Raw genomic sequence first — 23,429 nt, 5'->3', positions numbered from 1 at the left:
TTTTCAATACTGCTTACGCAGGGGGTTGAGTACCGGCACACCCAACACACGTAGCTTAAGCCAAATATATATTTTAATTAAAAAAACGATTACCCACCTCAGCTGAGAGCAGAAATTAGCTGCCCTTAGCATAAGAATACAGCATTGAGAAATATTAAGCTCTCTGGGTTTTGTTCACATATATTTTCTCATTTTGAATAAATTATGGAGGCTGGTTATTCCAGTTGGAGGGAGGGTGGAATAGGATTTCTACGGGGGGGAAAAGCTTGCTCAGCTTTGAAATCACGTCCTGTAAGAGAGCATCAGCGCTACAGTGAGTTCCAGGACTTTTGAGAAAAATCCCCATCTCATTTCAATTCCCCAAGAGAAGAAAAGCTTTTTAAAATCAAAACACCAGCATAGCCTTCTTGCATGGCTCTCCAACCTTGGCAATTTTAAGACTTGTGGGATTCAACTCCCAGAATTCCTGGGAGTTGAAGCTGGCTGGGGAACCGTGGCCTCTGGAAGATGGGTGGGCTTCCAACTCCCGGAATTCCAAGTGACCACGGTGGAGAAGCCCCCAGCCTCGAGTTCTTCCACAGTCCCACCCTCTATTTTAAAACTGAAGAGGAGGGGAGAACTGGAGGCCTGCAAGAAAGGAGGCCCAATCTTTCAGAAGCCTCTCGTTTGCAAACGGGCCTTTTCGAGTTCTCCCTGGCCAACCGGCCTTGTCCGTGGGCCATGCCGCTTCAGCGATTTTGCGGACACTTGGTTTTGGTGTGGCCCGGCTGGTGGCAAACGCTGCATGTCCTTGGTCTCTTCGTAGGCGCCGTCACAGAGGAGTCGCTGCCTGGCCGTTTGGCTTTCTCCCCGGGCCCTCGTTGGGGCCACCTGTCCACAGAAGAAGGGAAAGTGGAGGCAGCTGCAACAGGAGAGGAGAGGAGAAGATTAGGGGGGTTTTAAGTCACCCGAGAATGGATTCTCCCCACTTTGCTATCCTCTGATGGGCAGAATGTGGTTTCCCTGACATCTGTGGATGTGATGAGGTTGGAGCCACAGCTGGAGGGAGCTACACCTCCCTCCGCGCTCTCCTACTCCAAGCATTCCTGTCCTTTGGAACCGGGCAAGATCTCCAAGGCAGAAGGAAAAGTGTATTTGAAGGAGCATCATGCAAATCTGTGGCTGTGGGGCGACACGGTGAGATTCACTCGAGTGTAGCTCTTTATTCATTTATATTTCTTTATTGAGCCGAGGTGGCGCAGTGGTTAGAGTACTGTACTGCAGGCCACTTCAGCTGACTGCTAGCTGCAGTTCGGTGGTTCTAATCTCACTGGCTCAAGGTTGACTAAGCCTTCCATCCTTCCGAGGTGGGTGAAATGAGGACCCAGATTGTTGGGGGCGATATGCTGACTCTGTAAACCGCTTAGAGAGGGCTGAAAGCCCTATGAAGCGGTATATAAGTCTAACTGCTATTGCTATTTGCTGACACCCAACAGGTGGAATCTTGCCAGATTAAAGCTAAAACTTTCTAACCCAGAGGTGTCCAACTTTGGCAACTTTTTAAGATTTATGGACTTCCAACTCCCAGAATTCCCCAGCCAGCTTCAATCGGCAGGGTTAGGGTCTCCTCTCTTTAAGGCTGTGTGTGTGTGTGTGTGTGTCTCCAACCTTGGTAATGGTAAGACTTGTTGACTTCAATTCCTAGAATTCCCGAGGCAGCCATGCTGGCTGTGGAATTCTGGGATTTGAAGTCCACAAGTCTTAAAAGTTGCCCAGGTTGGAGACCCCTGTTCTAACCTCTTGTCATGCCCCCCTCTCTCCCAGAAAGCTATGCCAACACTCCCCTCCTCCTTTGGTTGCATGCCCCATCGTGCCCGCCCACCAACCCTGCTTATGCCAATCCCAAGATGCCCACTTCTCCCTTACCTGGGAATAAGCTCTCATCCGCCCACTCGAAAAAGCCGCACTGCTGCTCCCTCGGCTTGGAGCAGGTGTGAAACTGGCGCCCCTTGTTGGGTCCTTCTTTCTGGACCGTCCTGGTCACCACGGGCTGGTCACACCTGCAGAGGGGGCCTCCTGAGCCAGCGCCGGGTCCGGGATCAGAGCCCGTCCTCCTGGGCCCTGCTGAGCTCCTTTGCCCTGGCAGGGAAGAGCCCGGTGCTGGTGCCAGGAACCCAGGTGCCCCGTTTGGCCTGTCGTCGGGCTCCTGCTGCTCGGCCCACAGGAAGAATCGGCAGCTGCTGGTGCCGCATTTGTAGAACTGCCTGCCTTGGTTGGGGCCTTCTTTGCGGACGGTGAGGAGCAGGGCCGCCTCGCCACAGTTGCACATCACGGCATCGTTCCCGGCCGCGCTGGCGAGTGCTGGGGGAGTCCTGTGTGCTGGCGCAGGAGGAGGGGGCAGGGGAGCGGGCACGCGCTGGCCACGGCTGCGGATCGTGACGTTAAGGGAGCCGGGGGCTTCCGTGGGGAGATTCCTCGGCTGACTTGGAGCACTGGCTGGGCCTTGAAGGTACTTCAGGCCTAGGATCTGCCTGAGATTTTCATCGCAGCCACCAACGCAACCCACAAATTCCAGGGGCATCACGGCTGGGAGGCTGCCTCGCTTGAACTTCAGCCTCAGCCTGTGGGAGAGAGAAGGGGAGCAATTAGCCCCGGAGTTCTGGCACTGCAGCCCCACGGCATGGAAGCGTCTGCTGGGACCCCGCGTCCAAGTGACCCCCCCCCCCGCCAACGGACCTCCACCTCGGGATCTTCTCAGGGTTATTAAGACGTGGGAAAGGAAAGCGAGGGAATGCATTGGTATCAAGTCTCCTGATACAGCTGTATGTTGTCAGGCAACGAGTAGCAATAGCAACAACACTTATATACTGCTTATAGCAATAGCAGTTAGACTTATATACCGCTTCATAGGGCTTTCAGCCCTCTCTAAGCAGTTTACAGAGTCAGCATATTGCCCCCAACAACAATCCGGGTCTGCATTTCACCCACCTCGGAAGGATGGAAGGCTGAGTCAACCTTGAGCCGGTCAGGATCGAACTCCTGGCAGTGGGCAGAGCCAGCCTGCAATCTGGCCTTCTAGCCACTGCGCTACCAGGGCTCTGAAAAAGAGGCCTCCCTACAACTGGGGAGGGTGCTGAGGGCAGGTCTTGTGCCTCAGGGGGGATAACCCCCCCCCCTCCCCACCCCCAGGTTTCCTGAACTGGAGGGCCAGGACGGAGCGAATACTCAGCCGGAATTGAATTTTGAATTGAATTGAATTGATTTTATTTGTAGGCCGCCCTTTTCCCTGAGGGGACTCAGGGCGGCTCACAGAAAACCAGGGAAGGGGGAATACAACACTAAGACGACAACACATAATAAAATAGTGCGCAACATGCATACAACAACAGCCGGAGTGCAAACAGCGCCTGAAATTCCGAGGTGGCGCAGTGGTTAGGGTGCAGTACTGCAGGCCACTTCAGCTGACTGTAATCTGCAGTTCGGCGGTTCTAATCTCACCGGCTCAAGGTTGACTCAGCCTTCCATCCTTCCGAGGTGGGTGAAATGAGGACCCAGATTGTTGTTGGGGGCGATATGCTGACTCTGTAAACTGCTTAGAGAGGGCTGAAAGTCCTATGAAGCGGTATAGAAGTTTAACTGCTATTGCTGATCCAAAGCGTGCAAAACTTGGCAGCTCGGGACATCCCCAACGGCAGCAGAAAACGGAGCTCGAGGCCTCCCCTGCGCCGAGACTCACCGATGCACCGGAGGCGGCTGGCAGACGTCACAGACAGAGTCATCCTTGCTGACTTCCAGCACGGAGTCGGGAAACCAGACGGAGGATTTGCAAGCAGGGTAGCCCAAGCAGCTGAGATAAAAGCTAGAGAAACACAAGAGGAAACGTCAGAACGAGCAGGAGGGACGGCAGTTAACTGACTTGTCAAAATGGGTCTGGCTGGCTTGATTTTTTTTTCCAATTGGGGCTTTTTTGGGGTGGGCAAAGTGGCTATAAAACATCTCCTGTTTAGAGCAGGCAGCATGCCAACGCCTACCCTCCATTCTTCTTGGTCTTCAGGATCATGTCCGAGTTGCACTGCGGGCATTTCCTAACCGGATCGGGCATCGCTGGGTAAATGTCGTCCTCCTGAGCCACCTGAGCCATCTCCCCAAAATATTGAGCCAAAGCTTCATCCAACCTGGAGGGGAGGGGGGGGGGGAGGAAATAGAAGCTGGTTTATTTCTTCCTGCCATCAGCTACACCCAGCGAGGATTCCTGGATCCTAAGTATTTGTGCAGAAAAGGTGAATGCATAAAGTTTGATTTCAGGGGAAATTTCTGAGAAACAGCTTGTGGCTTTCCATGTGTCGTTGGGGTGCACTCCCTGAAACTGTTGGCTTTTCCAGCAAGCCAGCCTGGCCTGAACAAAACAAAATAAATTATTGATCATTGTTAATTTTAATTTAAGAAAAAAAATGTTATTGTCAATTCTAATTGGGTTTGTTTGGGATATCCTATTTAATTTTTATTTTTAACTTCTGTATTATGTGTTTCTTTTAATGTTGTATGCCGCCCTGAGTCCTTGGGAGAAGGGCGGCATATAAATCGAATAATAATAATAATAAAAAAACTGTCGTTTTAAATTGTGTATTTATTTTGCTGCCCGCCCAGTTTCTTTTGGGCAGCTAAATAAATACAGGAATTACGCAGTTCTTTGCTTACATAATAGATCAAGGAAGGACTTGCACCGAACACCGTCCCGCCCTGAACTGGCCACACCAACTCGATAAAAAGTTCTGTGCCGTATCTACTTTTTAAAAATTTCTGAAATAGATACTTCCCTTGTAGACAGGAAACAAAAGTTTAAAGAGGGATTTATTTGCAGCTTCCCCTGGCCTTTTAACTGCCCTTCCTCTCCTCTCCATCCACTGCCAACTGAGGGGGTACAAGCAGGGGCTACCAACCTCCCCCCCACCAGGCCCCAATTTTCCTTGATGGGGGTGGGGATTGCTCACTTTTTCGCCTTGGCCACGGCAGCCACAAAGACTTGCTTGTATTTCTGGATCTGTTCTCGGAGCACGAGGGCCTTGTCCTTCTTCCCCTCGCAAATCAGCTTCAAGTCGTTCTCGAGCTCGGCTCGGAGGTCCGGCTTGGACATCTCGTAGCCCATGGAGTCGTAGCCTGGAGGAGGAGGAGGGCAGGCGGAAAGAGGAGTGGGCGGAGGAAAGGCTCAATGGGGGAGCCAGGTTCCTAGAGAGGGTCAGTCCTTACCTTCCACCAGCCCCATCCCCAGGTGCCCTGGAAGGAAGCGCTGGTCCGGGGTGAGCCCCACGTACATGCGGGACTTGATGGTCTCGATGTGCTCCGCGTGGGTGGCGTCGGTTCCTGAAAGCCAAGCGCGGCGTGAGCGGCTCCGGTTCCTCTGGGGCCGACATTCCTTAAGAGCTTCTCAATCCAGCAACTTTTAAGATGGGAGGACTTCAACTCCCAGAATCCCACGCAGCCCAAAGCCCTTTCCATCCACTGACGCCAAGCCCAACCTTTTGCCTTCCAGAGAGGCAGCTCTCAACGATTCCCCAACTGGGAACTGTAGTTACACCCACTCACAAGCCCTCGAGGTGAGCTCTCTGCACCCCTGGCAATATTTACGTCGTAACCCAAGGAGGTCCTGGCGCCAACCGGGACCCAATCCAGCCCAGCCTCAATATCCCTGCCCTCTGCTGTTGGCCAGGATGCCCACAATCCTTGGCCCCTCTCCTTTCTTCTCCCAAATCGCTCTCGGATTGGCCTGTTCAGTCACCAGCGCTGGCCTCCCAGGCAGAAAAACGCTCTGCAGAGGGGAATCCAAAGCTTCTGGCAAAGAAGCCGTCGGTGTATGGAAAGACCCAATTAGATCGCACAGGTTGGGTCTCCTCCGGATTCCATCTGCCGGCCAATGTCGGCTGGCGACTCCCCGGGGGAGGGCCTTCTCTGTTGCAGCTCCAGCCCTCTGGAACGAGCTCCCTGTTGAGATCCGGACCCTTAATACCCTCCCGGCCTTCCGCAAAGCCACCAAGTCCTGGCTGTTCCAGCAGGCTGAGGGAAGCTGAGAAGCATCTACCTCCACGGAAATTGTGAATGTTGGTTTTGTTTTTAATATGTTGTCTTTGTCTCGTTTTCCCCCTTTCCCTTGTCTTTTGTGAGCCGCCCGGAGTCCTCCGGGAGTGGGCGGCATACAAGACAAATAAATAAATAAATAAGACCCTTAAGCCTTTGGCAAGATGGGCAACATACAAGTTTGAACGTATATTAAAATAAAAATAAAAAAACCCAGCAACACACAAAATAAACCTCTAAAAGATGAAGCGAGAAAACATCTCTGCTCCGCAGCCGGGGCAGAACTGACCAATGCCATGTTTCTCCATCAGGGAAATGAGATCCGCTTCGGTGAGCAGCTGGGGTGGGCTGGTCTCCCCTTCCACCATCTCCATCGTGGTGGGCTGGAAGCAGGAGCCCTCCTCGTAGATGGGGATCACCTGCAGAGTCAAAGGGGTGGGGAGGGGGCGAAGGGAGACAAGGCAGGGAGGAAACGAGGTTACATGGAGGGGAGATAAGGACGGGAGAAACGAGAACGGGGTACAGTACACCTCGACCTCCGACCGGAACGGAGTCTGCCCGTTATGGTCCTAAGTCTCACAGGGTGGGCCTTCTCCGGGTGCCGTCGACTACACAATGTCGACTGGCGGCTCCTCGGGGGAGGGCCTTCTCTGTAGCTGCCCCGGCCCTATGGAACGATCTACCCTCTGAGATCCGGACCCTCCCCATTCTCTCGGCCTTCTGAAAGTCTGTTAAGACCTGGATCTTCCGGCAGGCCTGGGGCTGTTGATCCTTGATTGAGTTCCAGCCCCACTAAGAATTGAGTATATGTTGTGTTCTTTTAACTTGCTTTGTATTTTAAATTTTTTAGTATTTTTAAATTGTTTTTTATGTAAGCCGCCCAGAGTCCTTCGGGATTGGGCGGCATACAAATTCATTAAATCTTAAGTCGTGATCGTCATAAAGTGAGGCTTTGTAGTGGTCTTGTAGTAATGATCTAGGAGTGAGCGACTGTATGTTGAATTGGATTGGATTTGGATTTTATTATATTTATATGCCGCCCTTTTCCCCTGAAGGGGACTCAGGGCGGCTCACAATTCAAATCAGGGAAGGGGGTACAGACAAAAAATTAAAAAACGAAACATAACAATACATAATTTAAAAACACCCAACAGTCATACCATTCGAGACGGGGGCAAAAGCTCTTTAGCCCCAGGCCTGTCGGAACAGCCAGGTTTTAAGGGCTTTGCGGAAGGCCTGGAGGGTGGTGAGGGTTCGAATCTCCACGGGGAGTTCGTTCCAGAGGGTCGGAGCAGCCACAGAGAAGGCTCTCCTCCGAGTAGTCGCCAGTTGACACTGGCCGGCGGATGGAATTCGGAGGAGGCCTAATCTGTGTGATCTAATCGGTCGGGTGGAGATGATTGGCAGCAGGCGGCCTCTCAAGTACCCATGTCAGACTACCTCTGCATTGATAGTTCAAATGGAGACTACGAATGAGTAATTGTCTCCCTCTCTCAAGAAGGTTTGAAGGTTTATTTTATTTATATGCCGCCCTATTCCCTGAGGGACTCAGGGCGGCTAACAAACCCAAGGGGGGGGGGGAGGTAAACACAAAGGAAATACAACAAAGAAGGTACAAGGGAATTTAAAAGACAATCAACAATCAAACAATTCGAGAGGGGAAGGGAACTCATCGACCCCAGGCCTGCCGGCACAGCCAGGTTTTAACGGCTTTCCGGAAGGCCTGGAGAGAGGTGAGGGTCCGAATCTCTGCGGGGAGTTCGTTCCAAAGGGCCAGAGCAGCCACAGAGAAGGCCCTCCCCCAGGTAGTAGCCAGATGACATTGGCCGGTAGATGGAACCCGGAGGAGTCCTAATCTGTGGGATCTAATGGGCCTTTGGGAGGTAATTGGCAGCAGGCGGTCTCTCAAGTACCTGGGTCAAGATACTACGGCCTCTCCTAAGGAGTTGACCCTCGAGCGCTCCCACCTTGTCACTCCACCTTTCGTAAGGGTAGACTTCCAGGTAATTCCTGGCCAGGATCATCAAGCCGTGAGCCACGAAGCGCTCGCCGGAAATCTCGATCTCCACCGTGGTCTCCTGCCCTTTCGCATCTTCGGAACAGCAGGCCAGGAAGTGGCGGACGATGAATTCGTACAGGCGCTGGTCGTTGCCCTTGTAGGACGCAAAGGGTCGACGGGAGGAAAAGGAAGAGATTTTTGGCAGGAGGAGAAAGACGGGGGGAGAAACCGATTCGTACAGATGTTTAAGATAACCCCGCTCTTCCACACAAGCAGCAAGGAATTCGGCACACCCTCCCTAGACATTCCCCACCGCCCTTTCAAATGAGACCTGGGGTTTGCTTGAAAAGCCCACCTGGAGATTCCAGGAATAAATATTCCCGCTTTGAACCAGAAGAAAATGTATTCCTGTCCTCTTAGGAAAAGGCATTTTGTAAGGCTCCGCTTTCTGCTTCATTGATTTTCCAGATTCTTCAGGGTTAGCCAAACACACCAGTCACAAACCTCTCTCTCTCTCTCTCTCTCTCTCTCTTCGGAAGCAAAGCTGCGCCAGTCAGTCTCGGGACTCACCTGGAGGTTCCCGGCGTGTTTGGTGGGATGAATGGGAGGGTGAGCCTGATCGGATTTTGTCCCCCGCCGTGGGGTGGGCCCACCTTGGTCCAGGATCCTTTGCGCAAAGGCTCCCCAGTGGGGGTCTTGGGTCTGAAGCTGCACCAGCTGGGAGAGGTTTAAGTCTTTGGGGAAAATGTTGGTCTCTGTTCGGGGGTAACTTATGTACCTTTAAAAACCAGGAAAGGAAATGGGGGGAGGGGGGGAGTTACTTTTTAAGAAGTGCTTTTTATGAAAGACCCTCCATTTGTGTGTGTGTGTGTGTGTGTGTACACACCCATTAAGGCTGTTGCTCATTTGCTATAAAAAAAAAAATCTCTCATGTAATTTCAACTGCCAAACTATCCTTCCTGTCTATTTTCAAAAGGAATCTTTTTCTGTCCTTTAGACCAGTGTTTCTCAACCTTGGCAACTTAAAAGATGTCCGGACTTCAACTCCCAGAATTCCCCAGCCAGCATTCGCTGGCTGGGGAATTCTGGGAGTTGAAGTCCGGACATCTTCAAGTTGCCAAGGTTGAGAAACACTGCTTTAGACAATAACCTCTTCGGCCCGCTAGGAAACAGGACTTTAATTATTTACTCAGCTACAAGCAATTCCAACTAGGGGATTGCAAGGCCTCGCAGTTCGTCCCATGAGAATTGCCCTAATGCCCCCCCCCCCTTTCTCAGAGCAACACGGGGGCAATCTCTCCTTTTAGGAGATGCATTTTCAGCCTGCTGATCCTATCTGGTTTCACACAACCCATTGCTCAGTTGTGTTTCTAGCTTGCACCAACCACCTCTAGAGATGGGGGACAATGGGAGAGAAGATATATTAAAATAAATCTTCCTGGTGGAAAAAAAAACAACCACCCCCACGGAACTGAAAGTTTGTGATCCTATGGTATTAGCCCTTATCGATAGCAGGCTTCATCCTACAGGGAGTTTACCCCCAGAAAAATAGCTGCTTCTATTACCCTTGGGTATACAGCTTCTCGGCAATCTTCATGGTCTCCTTGGCGTTTATTTTCAGCTTGCGGGAAGCCAATTTCTCAAGTTCCTACGGCAGAAGAAGAGGGAAAACATGCTTGATCCCTACATGGCAAAATGCGCCTCTCTGCCCACATAACGATCGATAGGATTCCTGGAATCAGGAACACGACTCCGTGGCACTTGAAAAACAGTGATTTTTCTCCAGCCAGGAAGACTCATGCAATTCTCTCCATGACACATTTCCACGGTTAAAAGATTTAATTTAGGGACAGACTTCCCACCAAGGGAAGGAGGCCAAGACATTCCTCGGATTTAGTCACTTCCCTGTCCAACTTCCAAGAGAGAGTCTACCAAGGGGGCGCAGTGGTTAAATGCAGCACTGCAGGCTACTGCTAGATCAGCAGGTCAGCGGTTCAAATCTCACCGGCTCAGGGTTGACTCAGCCTTCCATCCTTCCGAGGTGGGTAAAATGAGGACCCGGATTGTTGTTGGGGGCAATATGGTGACTCTGTAAACCGCTTAGAGAGGCCTGAAAGGCCTATGAAGCGGTATATAAATCTACTGCTATTGCTATTGCTATTGGATCAGAAGCTGAGCTGAGAGCTATTCTTATCCGGACTTTAAATGGTTTAAATTAGAGCCGAGGCGGCTCAGTGGTTAGGGTGCAGTACTGCAGGCCACTTCAGCTGACTGTTATCTGCAGTTCAGCGGTTCTAATCTCACTGGCTCAAGGTTGACTCAGCCTTCCATCCTTCCGAGGTGGGTGAAATGAGGACCCGGATTGTTGTTGGGGGCGATATGCTGACTCTGTAAACCGCTTAGAGAGGGCTGAAAGCCCTATGAAGCGGTATATAAGTCTAACTGCTATTGCTATATTACACTATATTATATTCTAAGAGCCGAGGTGGCGCAGTGGTTAGGGTGCAGTACTGCAGGCCACTTTAGCTGACTGTTATCTGCAGTTCGGCGGTTCAAATCCCACCGGTTCAAGGTTGACTCAGCCTTCCATCCTTCTGAGGTGGGTAAAATGAGGATCCAGATTGTTGTTGGGGGCGATATGTTGACTCTGTAAACCGCTTAGAGAGGGCTGAAAGCCCTATGAAGCGGTATATAAGTCTAACTGCTATTGGTTTTCTCCCCCAAAGCCTACCACAGTGTCCAGCGGAAGAGGTCTCCATTTGCTCTTGGGTTTGCTTCCAACCTCCACCACGGTGGCCCGAGGAGCCTAAGACAAAGGCGTAGCAGAAGGTAAGGTTCTTCACAGCTCCTTGCCAAGCGAAAAAGGAAGAAGACAGGTTGGCCGGCTAAACCTACCTCCATGCACAGCTGGTAGAGGACGAGGCAGGCCGTGTGGTTGAAGAGACGGTGCCTCTTCCAGCTGAAGTCCACGGTGCCTTCTTCGTGGTCGTGAGTCACTGCAGGGGAGAAAGACGGATCAAGGCTCGGCCTCACCCGAGGCGACCTGTGCCACCTTTCTGCTTGCAGCTGCAGAAAGAGGCCTGCGTGGGAGGGAAGGAGGTTCTTCTGCACAGCTGCCGGAGTCCAAAATGGTAATGGCTGGCAGCCTCTGTCACCCCTGAAGCTGACCTGCCTGAAGCCATCTTGGAGCTGAGGGATAGGCAAGGTGGGGACTAGAGCTAGCTGGGGTAGCCAAAATAAAAAAAACTTTCTCTTGGGAACCAAGGACATTCCCACACCTGGCCAGAGGAAGGAGGAGTGATGTCACCAAGCAACCAGACAGCCCCGTGATTGGACCATGTGACTGACTGTTTGGGGTCGAGGGAAAACGTTTACTTTTACTGCAGGAACCTGTAAGAGCCGAGGTGGCGCAGTGGTTAGAGTGCTGTACTGCAGCCACTTCAGCTGACTGTTATCTGCAGTTCGGCGGTTCAAATCTCACCGGCTCAAGGTTGACTCAGCCTTCCATCCTTCCGAGGTGGGTGAAATGAGGACCCGGATTGTTGTTGGGGGCGATATGCTGACTCTGAAAACCGCTTAGAGAGGGCTGAAAGCCCTATGAAGCGGTATATAAGTCTAACAGCTATTGCTATTCTGAGTTGGTTTTCACCAGATCTGGGCCAACGTGATACATCCAATAAAGCTATTCTTTGAGGAATTCGTCTGCCTCGGAGTTTTTGCTTGCTAGGGGCTTATTAATTGGAATTCTGACACTTTGCACTTTAAGTAGACAATGCAATTTCACGGCAAAAGCCAAAGTCGCCCCAATTCCAGACAAAACAGGAGAAGCCAGACTGCGGTGATAGGGGCGTGTGTGGGCAGTGCTCAGGTGGAATCCATTGCGAGAAGGGCACCTGCCCCCAGCCCAGAGGGCAGCCCTAAGGATGGCCGAGAAAGCGAGGGATGGACTGCCTGCATGAAGACACGCCAAGCTGTAACAGGCCGGACCGAAGTGGTGTGTGAAACGCAAAACTGCGATATGGCGGGAAGAACGCGAAGAACAAGGGGATGGGATGTGACAAAGCCATTTCCCACTGCAGGTTTCTCAGTCCAGGTGCTTCCCTGCTTGGGCTTCCCCTTCTGAACCCCAACCTTTAATTCTGTAGAAGGTTTCTTGAACGAAGGCTTGGATGGCTTTGAATCTCTCCACCACGAAGCCCAGGGTGGGAAACTGGCAACTCCCGTAGCTGATGAGCTGCTGCGCTAACACCTCCGGGAAGATCTTCTGGAGCCTCAGAGTCTGGAACCGGGTGAAGGCAGCACCTGGGGTCAAGGAAGCAGAAAAACCCCGGGCCCAACATGAAAAGGAAAAGGAGAGTTATTGGACAGGACCAGCGGAGCGACAGCAGCTCTTCCCCAAAAGCTGAGGACAAAACGGCTCCGAGGAAAAACAAGAAGTCACTTTAACCACCAGCTGTTAGAAAGTAAATCAAAGTGTTTGGTTTTAGGAAGTCCAAACAACAGATATTAAGCAATTTAGTTAGCTTTGACAACAACTCGTGTTTGGTGACATCGTCCTCCTCCGTATCTCAAGCCACCACTTGGGTCTGCGGCCCAACTGCTTTGCTTTCTCTCTTACCTATTCTGAGATCCAGCTCTTGCCTCACCTCCACAGCATCGTTGACGTTCGGATCTGGCTGGGTGAGGTTCTCGCAAGCGGATCGGATAGCCCGGGGTGTGATCTCCGAGAAGCGGGCTCGGAAGACCTGGAGGTTTGGTTTCACTGTCCAAGAAAGGGTGAAGGACACATGGGAGTCAGGGGAAGCCAAGCAAAAGCATTGCAGAGGAAGAAACTCCTGGTGATTTGCAAGACTTCCTTAATCTCACTCAACCAATAAAACCTCTATGGCTTCCTGGCCAAAAATCTCTGTCCCGGAGAATCACACAAGGATGTGTGAATGTCCAGCCCTTCTCCCTTTCTCCACACACACCTGCTTTGCACACGTGAATGATTTCAAAGCCAATGTTCTCCCCTTCGCGATCACAATCGGTCCAGATCACCAGGGCCTGGCACGGCTGAACCTCTCGCTCGAGGGTACGCTGGAATTGGCAATAGGATATAGCAACATGAAACAACGGAGGAGAAAGAGTCACTCTTCTAAGATAAGCCAATGATATTTTATCTTATGTCCGTGGCTGGACACAAAGGCACACTCTTCGTCAGCCAGAGATTGCAGCCACAGAAAAGGAGGAAGGATACCTTATTAAAAGAGGAGGCTGCACAAACCTTAATATCCATGTAGTTTTCAGGGCAGAATTTCTCAATTTCTGCATCGAAAAGGACCAGGGGGTTACAGCTATGCCTATTGGAAGAGCATCAGAGAAAGGCATTCAGGAAACAGAAAAGATTTTTTTAAAAAATGCTGTCTAGATTCTAGAGACATCTATGCCTATAAGGAGAGTTACCTTGTTCAAAGTCTGATTACATAATTGCAGAAAGTTAATCATCCTTCCTGTTCTGCTGATACATACCATTTCCGAAATGGCGCCTTGAAATCATGAGCCAGCAAATGTCCGGACACAGATGTCATAATCAAAGTTACATTCTGCATAAAACAGAGGAAGATACATTATTCTCGGTCATGCTAAGCGTCGTTCTGCAAAAGTGGATTCATTATTTACAGAGTTAAAAATCCATTTTAGACTTTAAATCCATTTAGATTCTTATTATTTTTGTTTTGCCACTTGGCTGTATCGTTCAAAGCAATAAAGTAAAAGTTATTGATAACACTTGTTATATCCAGTTATGAATGTAGTGATAAGAGGCACAGAGGGAATTGTGATGGACTGTTTGACACAAACCTGGTTAAACAAGTGATACTGGAATTCATAGATCTTGTTGTACTTGGACATTCCTTCCCTCTGGAAAGGAAAGCAAACAATTCTAATCCACAAAAAAGCAACTAAATAAACAAATAACCAATACAATACTCAGATAAATATCCTGAGAAACCTCTCAGGATGGTTATGGCATCAAGCAGTAAGCCATGCTATTTATATATAGGATGTAACTTTGCTACTATTGGCTCTATGTAGAATTTGACTAGACCAAGTCCTGCTTGATCCGTTTACTTCTTTCTGCAGTCTCAAATAAAGGCATTATTCCCCCCCACCCCAAAATCCCAGGCTGTTGTTTTACAGTCCTGGGCTGGATCTTCAGCTCACAAACATGCAATTATGAATCGCTCCATTACTCTTACAACAGGCCCAGATTATTCCCTTGAGGGACATTACCCCCCCCCCCAATTTAGGAACCAATGGACTAGATGTAAAAGAGCTTTCCAGCCCACCACCAAGGACAGAAATAAACGCCTGGGGATCCTAGCAGATTTTCTGTACTTTTAACAGCTGTTCTAGGAGAACTAATGGTAGAAATGGTGTTTGGATTTCCCACGCCTCTGCCAGAATGATTTTCGGCTCATTTAATAAACTGGAATTCAGCTGGGCAAGTTGGATATTGATTTCAGCTTGAAGTGAATCGGGTCCTGGCAAGTCATCCCAAAGACGGTGTATCTTCCCATTGACCAGGGGAAATCTCGCAATCAGGGTCAGAAAGCCGGCTTCCCTGGCATATAAATCCCATAAACCAAACCAAATCAAACCCTACCCTCCTCATCCTGCTGTTCGAAAGGATGTCTGCAATCCCGCGGGCGGCATCGTTTTTCTCGGCCACACAGAGAACCTTCTGGAGGTTGCGAGGCTCCATGGTCTTCGCCGTCGGCCTGAAGCCAAGGCTGGAGGAGCAGGAGAAGAACATCACGGTTCTCCAAGCCAACCCTCTGGCTTGGCCCAGCATCCTAAAACCCAGCCGGCCGGCCCATCGTGAACCCTCGGCAGCTCCTTTTTCCAGTCAATGAAGGTCCGTCGGCACAAGGGAGGAGAACTCTGGTCCGGTCCGAAAGAGAGAGAACGGATCCCTTGTTGGGGCTGGTCCCCCAAGTTTCCACAGGTTACAGGGACGGATGAGGAGACCCCCCAAATGTTCTCCGAAGCGGAAGCTCTGAATCCCAAGGGCAGCAGCAGAGGTGGGTGGGTGGGTGGGTGCAGCTTCCCTCAGGCAATCCCAGGCTATGGTGATTGGGGGGGGGTCTCAGACGCCAGTCTCTCCCCCCAGGGCTGGTGGGGTAGCAGCTCCTCTCCTACTTGGCCCACAATGGGAGAGACCCTCCCCAGATCCCCATCATCAGGCACCCACCAGCGCTGGGCTGACCTCAGGCCCTTCTGGCCACCCACCTGCCTGCCCTGTGAGTCTCCCCCTCCCCACTTTTTATTTCCCCCAAGATCAGGGTGGTGCCCCCAGCCCCCTCCTCTGCCCCCCCCTCAGCCTGCAAGGCAGAGCTTCCCCCTCCAGGCCTGTGAGACCCTCCCCCAACGATCCCCCTCCTCCACTTGCTCTTCCCCCGCTTGGGGGGTGGGGGCGCCTGCTTGATCTGCTCCCCCTCCCCTCCTTTCCCTTCCCGCTTCAGCTCCCAGCCGTATTTCGCGCCCAGCGCCGTCGTAAGCGGCCTCGGCAAAGCGGATTGGCGGAGAGGCGAAGGGGGCGGTGTTTCGCTCGCTTGACGGCCCTGCCGTGAAAGGGCGGCGATTGCGCAACTTCGGGGACTCCCCTTGCGAAAGGGGAAGCAGCCGCTGGTAGCAAATGAAGGGTCGCTGTCACTCAGTCCTGGAGCCCACCTCTCAGGACGGTTGCTCTGGGGAGAACAGGAGGGAGGAATAATATCTAAAAATCATTTCACCATCCTCTTAATAAGCATATGAAAGTCAGAACTACAACACCCAGCGTGCCCTTCGGCCGGGCCTACTCCGTCCATGTCAATCAACCCACTCAACCTATCAATCGCAGCAGGCGGCTGTCAGCCCTCCCCCACTTTCGGCGAGACTGCTTCCGGGGCCAAGGTCCCCAGCCCACGGGTCATGTGACTCGAAGATGGCCGCCCGGCGGCGGCTGAGGTAGCGGCGGCGGCAGCGGCGGTTCGGGCGGGCCAGGCCGCGATCCCCGTTCCCCGGCCAGGATGATCGGAGCGCCCGACGTGGTGGCCTTCGCCAAGGAGGAGGCGGCGGCTGAGGAGGCGGCGGCGGCGGCGGCACGCGAGCCGGGCTTGCCCGAGGAGTACTCGGTGCCGCTGCTGCCCGCGCCAGGCCGCGGCGCCCACCCGTGGTCCCGGCGAGGCGGCTTGGGGGGCGGCCCGGGGGGTTCCCCGCCGCCGTTCCCGCGCGACTTCCTGCTGGTAGCCGAGTTCTCGGAGCAGGTGGGCCCGCAGCCGCTGCTGACGGTGCCGGCAGTGGAGGCTCCGGGCGGCTTCGACCTGAACTACTTCGCGCTGCGCATCATGTCGGTGGACTACCAGGCCTGCGCGGCGGGGGCAGCCCCCGGAGGCCCCTACCCGCGCCTGCGCTTCGCCCGGGACTCCCAGGTGGTGCTGGGCGACTCCAAGGCCGGAGCCTTCGCCTACGTGCACCACCTGACGCTCTATGACCTGGAGGCGCGTGGCTTCGTGCGGCCCTTCTGCCTGGCCTACGTGTCGGCCGACGAGCGCAAGGTCATGCACCTCTTCCCGGAGCTCTCGGCCCAGTTCTCGGGCACCTCGGAGGGGCTGAAGGACGGCAACCGCAGGGCCTTCGCCCGCGAGCTGGAGAAGAAGCTGCATGACCTGGACTACACCCGGGCTGTGCTGCACCGTGAGACCGAGCTGCAGAAGCACAGCCTGGCCAAAGGGTGCTACTCCAGCCGGGCCATCGAGAAGGCCAACGAGCTGGCCAGCGTGGAGAAGGCCATCATCGAGCACCGTGACCTCCTGCGGCAGATCCAGTCCTATCCACCCGGACGGCGGAAGCAGGCCAGTGGGCCTCCCTGCGAGCCGACCGGAGAGGACGCCCAGCCGGAGTCACCGGTTGATGATACGTTGCCCCCGCCCTCTGCCCAGGGCTCCTCCTACACCCCGAAGCTCATCCCAGCCAAGTCCAGCAAATGCTTCGACAAGAAGCTGAAAACCCTCCAGGAGCTCTGTGAGGAGCAGTCCTTCAGCCAGACCCTCGACCGGTTGCACCGCATCGAGAAGATGTTCCGGGGCGACGTCTGCTACCTCCTGATCAACCGCATCAGCAGAGCCCTCCTGAAGCAGCAGGCGTTCGCCGGCTTCCTTTTCGAAGACGTGTCTCTCCTGGACGAGGAGCAGCAGGAAAAGCCCTTTGAAGTCGGTCCGGGGCAGAACCTGGAGCCGCCCAACGTGGCTTCTTTGGAAAGCTGCCCGAGTCCTAAGATACTCGTCGATCTTGCCTCTTACAAATCTAGTGTGGAGTCTGTGCCGATTAAGATGGATCCAGAAGTCGGAGGCGGCCAAGACCCAGAGGTCTCCCACCCCGTCCCTTATGACAACGTCGAACTTCTAGATGTCGACCTGAAAGGGAGCGTCAGCAGCGGCGAAAGCATTGAAGTTTTGGGAACGGAAAGATCGGCCACAACTTCCGTCCACTCTGAAAGTCAGTCTGGCTTGCTACAAGCGCCCCCCAGCCCCCCCGTGGTGAGGGACAAAGCCACCAGCAACAGGACCATAAGCGGGGACAGCATTGAAGTCCTCAGTACCTGCCCCTCGGAGGCCCTGATCCCAGACGATTTTAAAGCAAGCTACCCAAGTGCCATTAATGAAGATCCTTACGGTGGCGAAGAAGAGGAAGGTTTCCTGTTCAACCGCGAATTAAATCTGGACAGCACCGAAGAGGAAGTGGAAGGCAGCCCTGCGCCTGAAGCTCCTGCGGGGGATGCTTCTTGCTGCATTGGCAAAGAGAGCCCCAACTTCCTCGAGGGTCAAGCCAGTGTGCCTCCCGGACACGGTGATGATGACGGCGTGGTCAGCATTCCCCCACAGCCATACAGACCGGGTGACGCGGGGTTTCAGGTGAACTTCACAGACTGCTCCCACGATGGGGTCCTGGGAGGCCTCCTTGCCTATGAACTCGACCCCCATTACCTCTGTGACGGCCGAGAAACCAGAAAAATGAGCCTGGATAAGTGCTCGGATTCCGTGAGTTACATGAGCAGCGCGGCGTCCACCAACTCCGACCGGACCCCGTCCCCTGCTGCTCTCGCGGGAGAAAAGTCCAAGAAGGCCGGGCAGAGCGCCCTGCGCTTCATCCGGCAGTACCCCTTCGCCCAGCCCGCTATCTACTCTCTGCTGAGCGGGAGGACCCTGGTGGTGCTGGGAGAAGACAAGGCCACCGTGGAGAAGCTCATCACCGCCCTCTCCATTTTCATCCCCAATTCCGGAGCCTACGCCAAGCCCGTGAAGCACTGGGCCACCTCGCCTTTGCAGATCACGGACTTCCAGAAGTGGAAGCTGGTGGGGCTCCAAAGGTAACATTTCAGGCCCTCGGACCTTCTCCCCTGAGGGGGCTACTTGCGGAAATGTCCTGCCTTAGCACCTTTCCTCACCATATCACGCCATGGAGAGAATTGCCTGCTCCTCCTGTCCTCTGACCTTGCCTTGTTGAGTGGCAGGATCCGAAATGGGCCTCTGCTGGTATTGGCCGGCTGACTGGACTGGCCAGTGAAGTGTGGAAGTAGAAGAGTGCTGTGTATTGGCATGTTTATCCTTCTTATACATAAATATCCTGTTCAAATATGGCTTGAGGGATGTTCTTTAGCCAACACTTGGGAGGGTCGTAAGGAAGATGGATCGAAAGAAAGCTGAGCCTGGGGAACTAAATTGAGAAATAAGGCCAGGGTGGAGCAAAGTGGCGAACCTGTTTTGTTTATTTATTCGGTTTCTGTAGCTGCCCATCTCAGCAAACAACTCCGGCAGGTGTGCCTGACAGAACCTTGTCTGCTTGTCTCCTGCCAACCAGTTGATCAGCTGACTGAAAAGACAAGGTTGCTGATTTCCTGTGTTTGGGCAAACAGTAAAGGGGAGGGCCTTCTCTAGCTGCTCTGGCCCTGTGGAACGATCTACCCGTAGAGATTTGGATCCTTTCCACTCTCTCGGCCTTCCGAAAAGCTACTAAAAACTGGCTATTCAGGCAGGCCTGGTGCTGTTGACTTCATGAACGAGGTCCAGCTCCACCTAGACGGAATGTATGGTGTGTTGTTTTTAAATTTGTTTCTCCTTTTCTATTTTTAACTTTTATCTTTTATCTTGTTTTTGTAAGCCGCCCGGAGTCCTACGGGATTGGGCGGCATATAAATTTATTAAATTACTAATTACTAATTGAACCACAGCCTGAGGAGAGAAAGAGGAACTTGCAGTTTTGCTAAAAATCACCAGTAACTTTCGCAAGTTTCAGTGGTCGTTGGATGTGGCCAGGCTGAGATTTGAACAGCCACGATCATAAATTCATTTATGTATTCAATTGGTTTGTCTGCCCCATTAAGTAAGCAAAGGAGGCAATTGTGCAGGCGTGATCTCCGTTTCCTTCATTCTGTTCTATCCAATGCTGGGATATGGGGAAGAGGTTAGGTAAACGTAGATAAGGGAATGAGCTGTTGAAAGGCAATAAGGTATCCTATTCTTTAGCTAAGATCTCCCCAGAAAGTGCATTAGAGAAGGGCCTATAAAATCCTTTTCAATAGTGGGCTTTGAGAGAGTTTAATGTTGGCTCCTCCTCTTAAGACGCTTCACTCTGTCTCAGCCTCCCCATTTCCACCTGTTCCTTCTTCTCTTTCCAGGTCAACCTCTCCAGGTGGCCCCAACATGATGCATTCTCTCAGCCGATACAGCCGATACATCAGCGTGCTGGACGCCGACTACAAGACCCTCCGCTGTCCGCAGTACCGGGGGCACCTGATCCTCCGGCTGGCCGACCACCGCACCCAGATCAAGCGGGGGAGCACCTACCACGTGCACGTCCAGGCCCTCCTCACCCAGCTCTGCTCCAAGGCCTTCCTCTACGCTTTCTGCCATCACCTGCACCTCCCCATCCGGGAGGGAGAGACGGAGGACTCTGTCACCGCGCGGCGGGAGAACTTCTTGAAAGTCCAGCTGGGTCTGGCAAACGAGGACCGCAGAGTGGTCCAGTACCTGGCCGAGCTTCTGAAATTGCAGTACATTCAGGATCCCATCCGCGGGGTTTGCCCCGTGCTCAGGTTCGATTACCTGCCCAGCTCTTTGTACAAAATTTAGGCGGCATCCGTAGCCTGCCCTGCCAATGTCCCTCCCCATCCCACATTCGTCTGTGGCCATTAACAGGCTTCCACCGTTCCAGGACTGTCCCGTGGGAATCCTGAGAGCGAGAGAGATTACAGCGAGACTCCAGACGTCGGATACCACTGCCAGGTTGCTCTTAAAAGGCAGGAGAGTGGCATTGCACACGGGGCATGAATGTGGCGGGCAGTCATAGAGTTGAGGAAGCTGGGACACCGAATTTGTGAGCAAGTTTTTCCTGTCGTGTCTTTTGCAGATCGGTGGGGTTATCTCCAGGGTATCTCCTTGCATGTGGGATAATATTCCAACTAATGTGAATTTATTATTTGGGCAATTGTCACATTTGAAATGACAGAGAGGCCTTGTTGGTTTTACTCCCCTTTTTTTGAACAGAGGGCAGTGTTCGGAAACTGAATAGGAAGTTTCTGATTCGCTGAGGCGGCTTTGGGGGTTGAATTGGGGTGGTGGGGCGATCGATTCGAAAGGGAAACTCAGTTGCTCAGACTGTCAGCTGCATTGTGTAGACCCTTTTGTGACATTGAAGCACTGCACTGTTCCCCATAATCTGACACCTGAGAGTTTTGAACCCCTTGGCCGGGTCAAATTCCAGTAACCTCCCAGCATAGGCATGGATGCACCCAAAGACAACAATTCCTTTGCTCTAGATAGCGGCTTAGATCTTGGCTAATAAAGGAAGCGGCTGAAACAGCCCTTCACTTGCTGGCAAAGAACACTGTAGATCGAGATCTTTGTTCTTTGCTCTTGAAAATATTCCAGCTCATGCGGAAAACATACCAGTTTTTCCTCCTGTGGAAGGTCAGGATTGCACAAGACCCAAGTTTGAGAAAGCTTTTGGGAGTGCACTTCGTTTACTCACTTGGAAAAGATTTCCAACATCGATTTCTTCTTCCTCCCAATGAAATGTTTGGGGAGGGTTGGTTGTGTTGCCAGTTTCATTGATGTCATCCCTACTGGCACAGCAACGAAGAATTGTTGCATTTCAGCAAGACCAGGGAGCAGATTTGGAAATAAAATGTTCCGTTTCTGGGCATATTGAAGAAACCCTAAAACTTGTTTCCCTGCAATGCCCCGAGAGTTGGCTGGAAAGCGTCATCTGATTTTTTTTAGGCACCAGAGTGTTTTCAGGGGGCTCCTTTTGACTTTGGGGCAGCGTTCCACAACCTTGGCCACCGTCAGAGGTGTGGATTGCTGGCTGGGGAATTCTGGGAGTTGAAATCCCCCACCTCTGATCATGGCCAAGGTTGCGGATCACTCCTTTAGGAATGTAGCCGAGGGCCTTTTGAGAGCCACCTGGAGTCGCTTTGTAGTTGCTGCGACTAGACCTCGCTTGAGTTGGCCTGGTGCTGGCTTGGCCTGCCCTTGTAGTATCTGTCGATGTAGCACAGCCCTTCCAGGGGTCCCTAGAGAGAAAAGGCTCCACCTCCCCACTTTCCTCCTATTGCCAATTCCTGCCCCCCGTTCGTCACTCCCCGCTAACACCCTCACTTCCCAGGCAGTGTCTCTCATCTCTGCATGTTTGGTTTTCCGGTTTGGTCCCAGGGCTTTTGCAGTAAAAACTGGGACCCTTCAGAGAAACCCAGGCAGCCTTGACGCATTCTGGCTATTGAGTCACATCCTGAGCAAGAACTGGATGAAATAATATTCCAACACCAAGTGACTGTGACTTTAAAAAAAAAAAGTGTATATTTAAAAAGGAAATTATTTATTTGGGCGCAAATATTTTTTGGAATACAAATATATATCTATATATATTGTTGTATTTTTTAAAGCTTATATAACCCATGCACTCGTGGTAAAATCCTTAATTTTATTGTGCTTAGTAAAAAGTGTCCTGACCGTCTGTTTGGGCTTCTGCGTCTAGTACAGTGAAGGCAACTGCCGGTGGCGGGTGGGGAGAGAAATTGCAAGTGGGGAGAAATTTGGTGTCAAAATATGTTGCTCGGCTTGTCATTAAAAGCGCCCCTTTCCTTGAATGGCACATCTGCTTTTTGGGAACGGGAAGTACAAACCATGGGAAGCTCAGGCATAGGAGAGGAAATTAAAATCCCCACATTGTTTAGCTTCCTGTCTCCCTCCCTCCCTGGCCAATCACCAGGTTTCCCAAAAAGGCTGCGAGGTGAATGGAAGGTAGGCCACCTCCTGCTTCAGCCATGTGGTCATCCCTATAAATTGTGGCAATAAATTCTGTAACTTGACCGCAAAACAGTTTGGAGAACAATTTGCTCCCCCCCAACTTCTCTCCAAAGGATCTCCAGAAGAGCCGAGGTGGCGCGTTGGTTAAATGCAGCACTGCAGGCTACTTCAGCTGACTGCTAGATCAGCAGTTCGGCGGTTCAAATCTCACCGGCTCAGGGTTGACTCAGCCTTCCATCCTTCCGAGGTGGGTAAAATGAGGACCCAGATTGTTGTTGGGGGGCAATATGCTGACTCTGTAAACCACTTAGAGAGGCCTGAAAGCCCTAGGAAGCGGTAGATAAGTCTAACTGCTATTATTATTATTATTAAGAAGAGATGCTTCTCCTGTTGCATCAACGTGTTTATTTTTCCCCGGCAAGAGGCCTAGGTAGCATCTTCTGTTTGAAAACCTTTTACACAATTGTGCTATTTCTTCTTTTTCCCACGAGGTCAAAAGAGCACAATGTGGAATAATCTCATTGGGAAAGACTCTCTTGAGACGAGTCCGAAAACTTTTCAAGGAGTATCTGAAAAGGGTTAAATGATGGCAACTGGACCAGAGTTTATTAAAACTGAGACATTTTGTGGCTCATCCAAGCGTGACTTCTTAAGTCAGAATGAAAATTTTGGATAGGCAGAGTCCTTGGAATGACCCAACTCTTGCCATACAGACCCGAGGGAGTTTCTGAAGAAGTTATTTGGACGAGTAACGAAAAAACTCCATTTTAATAAACTTTTGGTCCAGTCGCCACGATTTAACCTTTTGAAGATACTTTTGGTCTGATGACTGAGCCTTAATTTACACATTTTTTTAAGGAATCTTGCAGAATTACTTTCCAAAAAACTGTTGAGACTAAATGTGGAGCCGTCCCTCAAAACAACCTCTTTGCCCCAGATGCCAAACTCCATAAAAATATAACTCACTCAGCTGGACTATTAACTTTCCTTCTCTCCCATTTAAAATGATTTCCCCCCCCCTTTCCTAAGGGTGAACCTCATTGACCTGGGAT

At 51.9% G+C, this 23,429-nt stretch overlaps 2 protein-coding genes across 2 annotated transcripts; one reads left to right on the top strand and one right to left on the bottom strand.

The window, feature by feature from the left end:
- Positions 1–55: 55 nt before the first annotated feature.
- On the bottom strand, positions 56–15,396 carry TOP3A (DNA topoisomerase III alpha). Its single transcript, XM_087701750.1, has 19 exons — positions 14,697–15,396; positions 13,892–13,951; positions 13,562–13,635; positions 13,317–13,392; positions 13,021–13,129; positions 12,669–12,812; positions 12,182–12,352; positions 10,946–11,046; positions 10,782–10,856; positions 9,616–9,698; positions 8,621–8,828; positions 8,019–8,204; positions 6,341–6,470; positions 5,227–5,340; positions 4,971–5,136; positions 4,011–4,154; positions 3,716–3,838; positions 1,906–2,600; positions 56–901 (listed from the first exon to the last, which is right to left on the bottom strand). The coding sequence occupies exons 1-19, from the start codon at positions 14,883–14,885 to the stop codon at positions 729–731; spliced, it is 3,021 nt and encodes a 1,006-aa protein (XP_087557876.1). The 5' UTR covers positions 14,886–15,396; the 3' UTR covers positions 56–728.
- A 623-nt stretch (positions 15,397–16,019) lies between these two features.
- On the top strand, positions 16,020–20,711 carry SMCR8 (SMCR8-C9orf72 complex subunit). Its single transcript, XM_014071543.2, has 2 exons — positions 16,020–18,440; positions 19,749–20,711. Exons 1-2 carry the CDS (start codon positions 16,102–16,104, stop codon positions 20,200–20,202), a joined length of 2,793 nt encoding a protein of 930 aa, XP_013927018.2. The 5' UTR covers positions 16,020–16,101; the 3' UTR covers positions 20,203–20,711.
- Positions 20,712–23,429: the final 2,718 nt, after the last annotated feature.

Source organism: Thamnophis sirtalis, unplaced genomic scaffold (genome assembly GCF_051295495.1).
Source record: "Thamnophis sirtalis isolate CommonGarterSnake01/CBP01778 unplaced genomic scaffold, rThaSir2_p1.2 scaffold_14, whole genome shotgun sequence".
In the NCBI taxonomy this organism is placed as follows: domain Eukaryota; kingdom Metazoa; phylum Chordata; class Lepidosauria; order Squamata; family Natricidae; genus Thamnophis; species Thamnophis sirtalis.
This window is presented reverse-complemented; position numbering and strand designations above follow the sequence as displayed.

Excerpts from the sequence above, each read along its gene's own strand:
- TOP3A (XM_087701750.1), bottom strand. The coding sequence starts at position 14,885 with ATGCTGGGCCAAGCCAGAGGGTTGGCTTGGAGAACCGTGATGTTCTTC. Across the intron at positions 13,130-13,316 it reads AAAACTACATGGATATTAAG|CGTACCCTCGAGCGAGAGGT; the intron begins GTTTGTGCAGCC and ends TGCCAATTCCAG. Across the intron at positions 8,829-9,615 it reads GAGAAGCTGTATACCCAAGG|GTACATAAGTTACCCCCGAA; the intron begins GTAATAGAAGCA and ends TGGTTTTTAAAG.
- SMCR8 (XM_014071543.2), top strand. The coding sequence starts at position 16,102 with ATGATCGGAGCGCCCGACGTGGTGGCCTTCGCCAAGGAGGAGGCGGCG. Across the intron at positions 18,441-19,748 it reads AAGCTGGTGGGGCTCCAAAG|GTCAACCTCTCCAGGTGGCC; the intron begins GTAACATTTCAG and ends TTCTCTTTCCAG.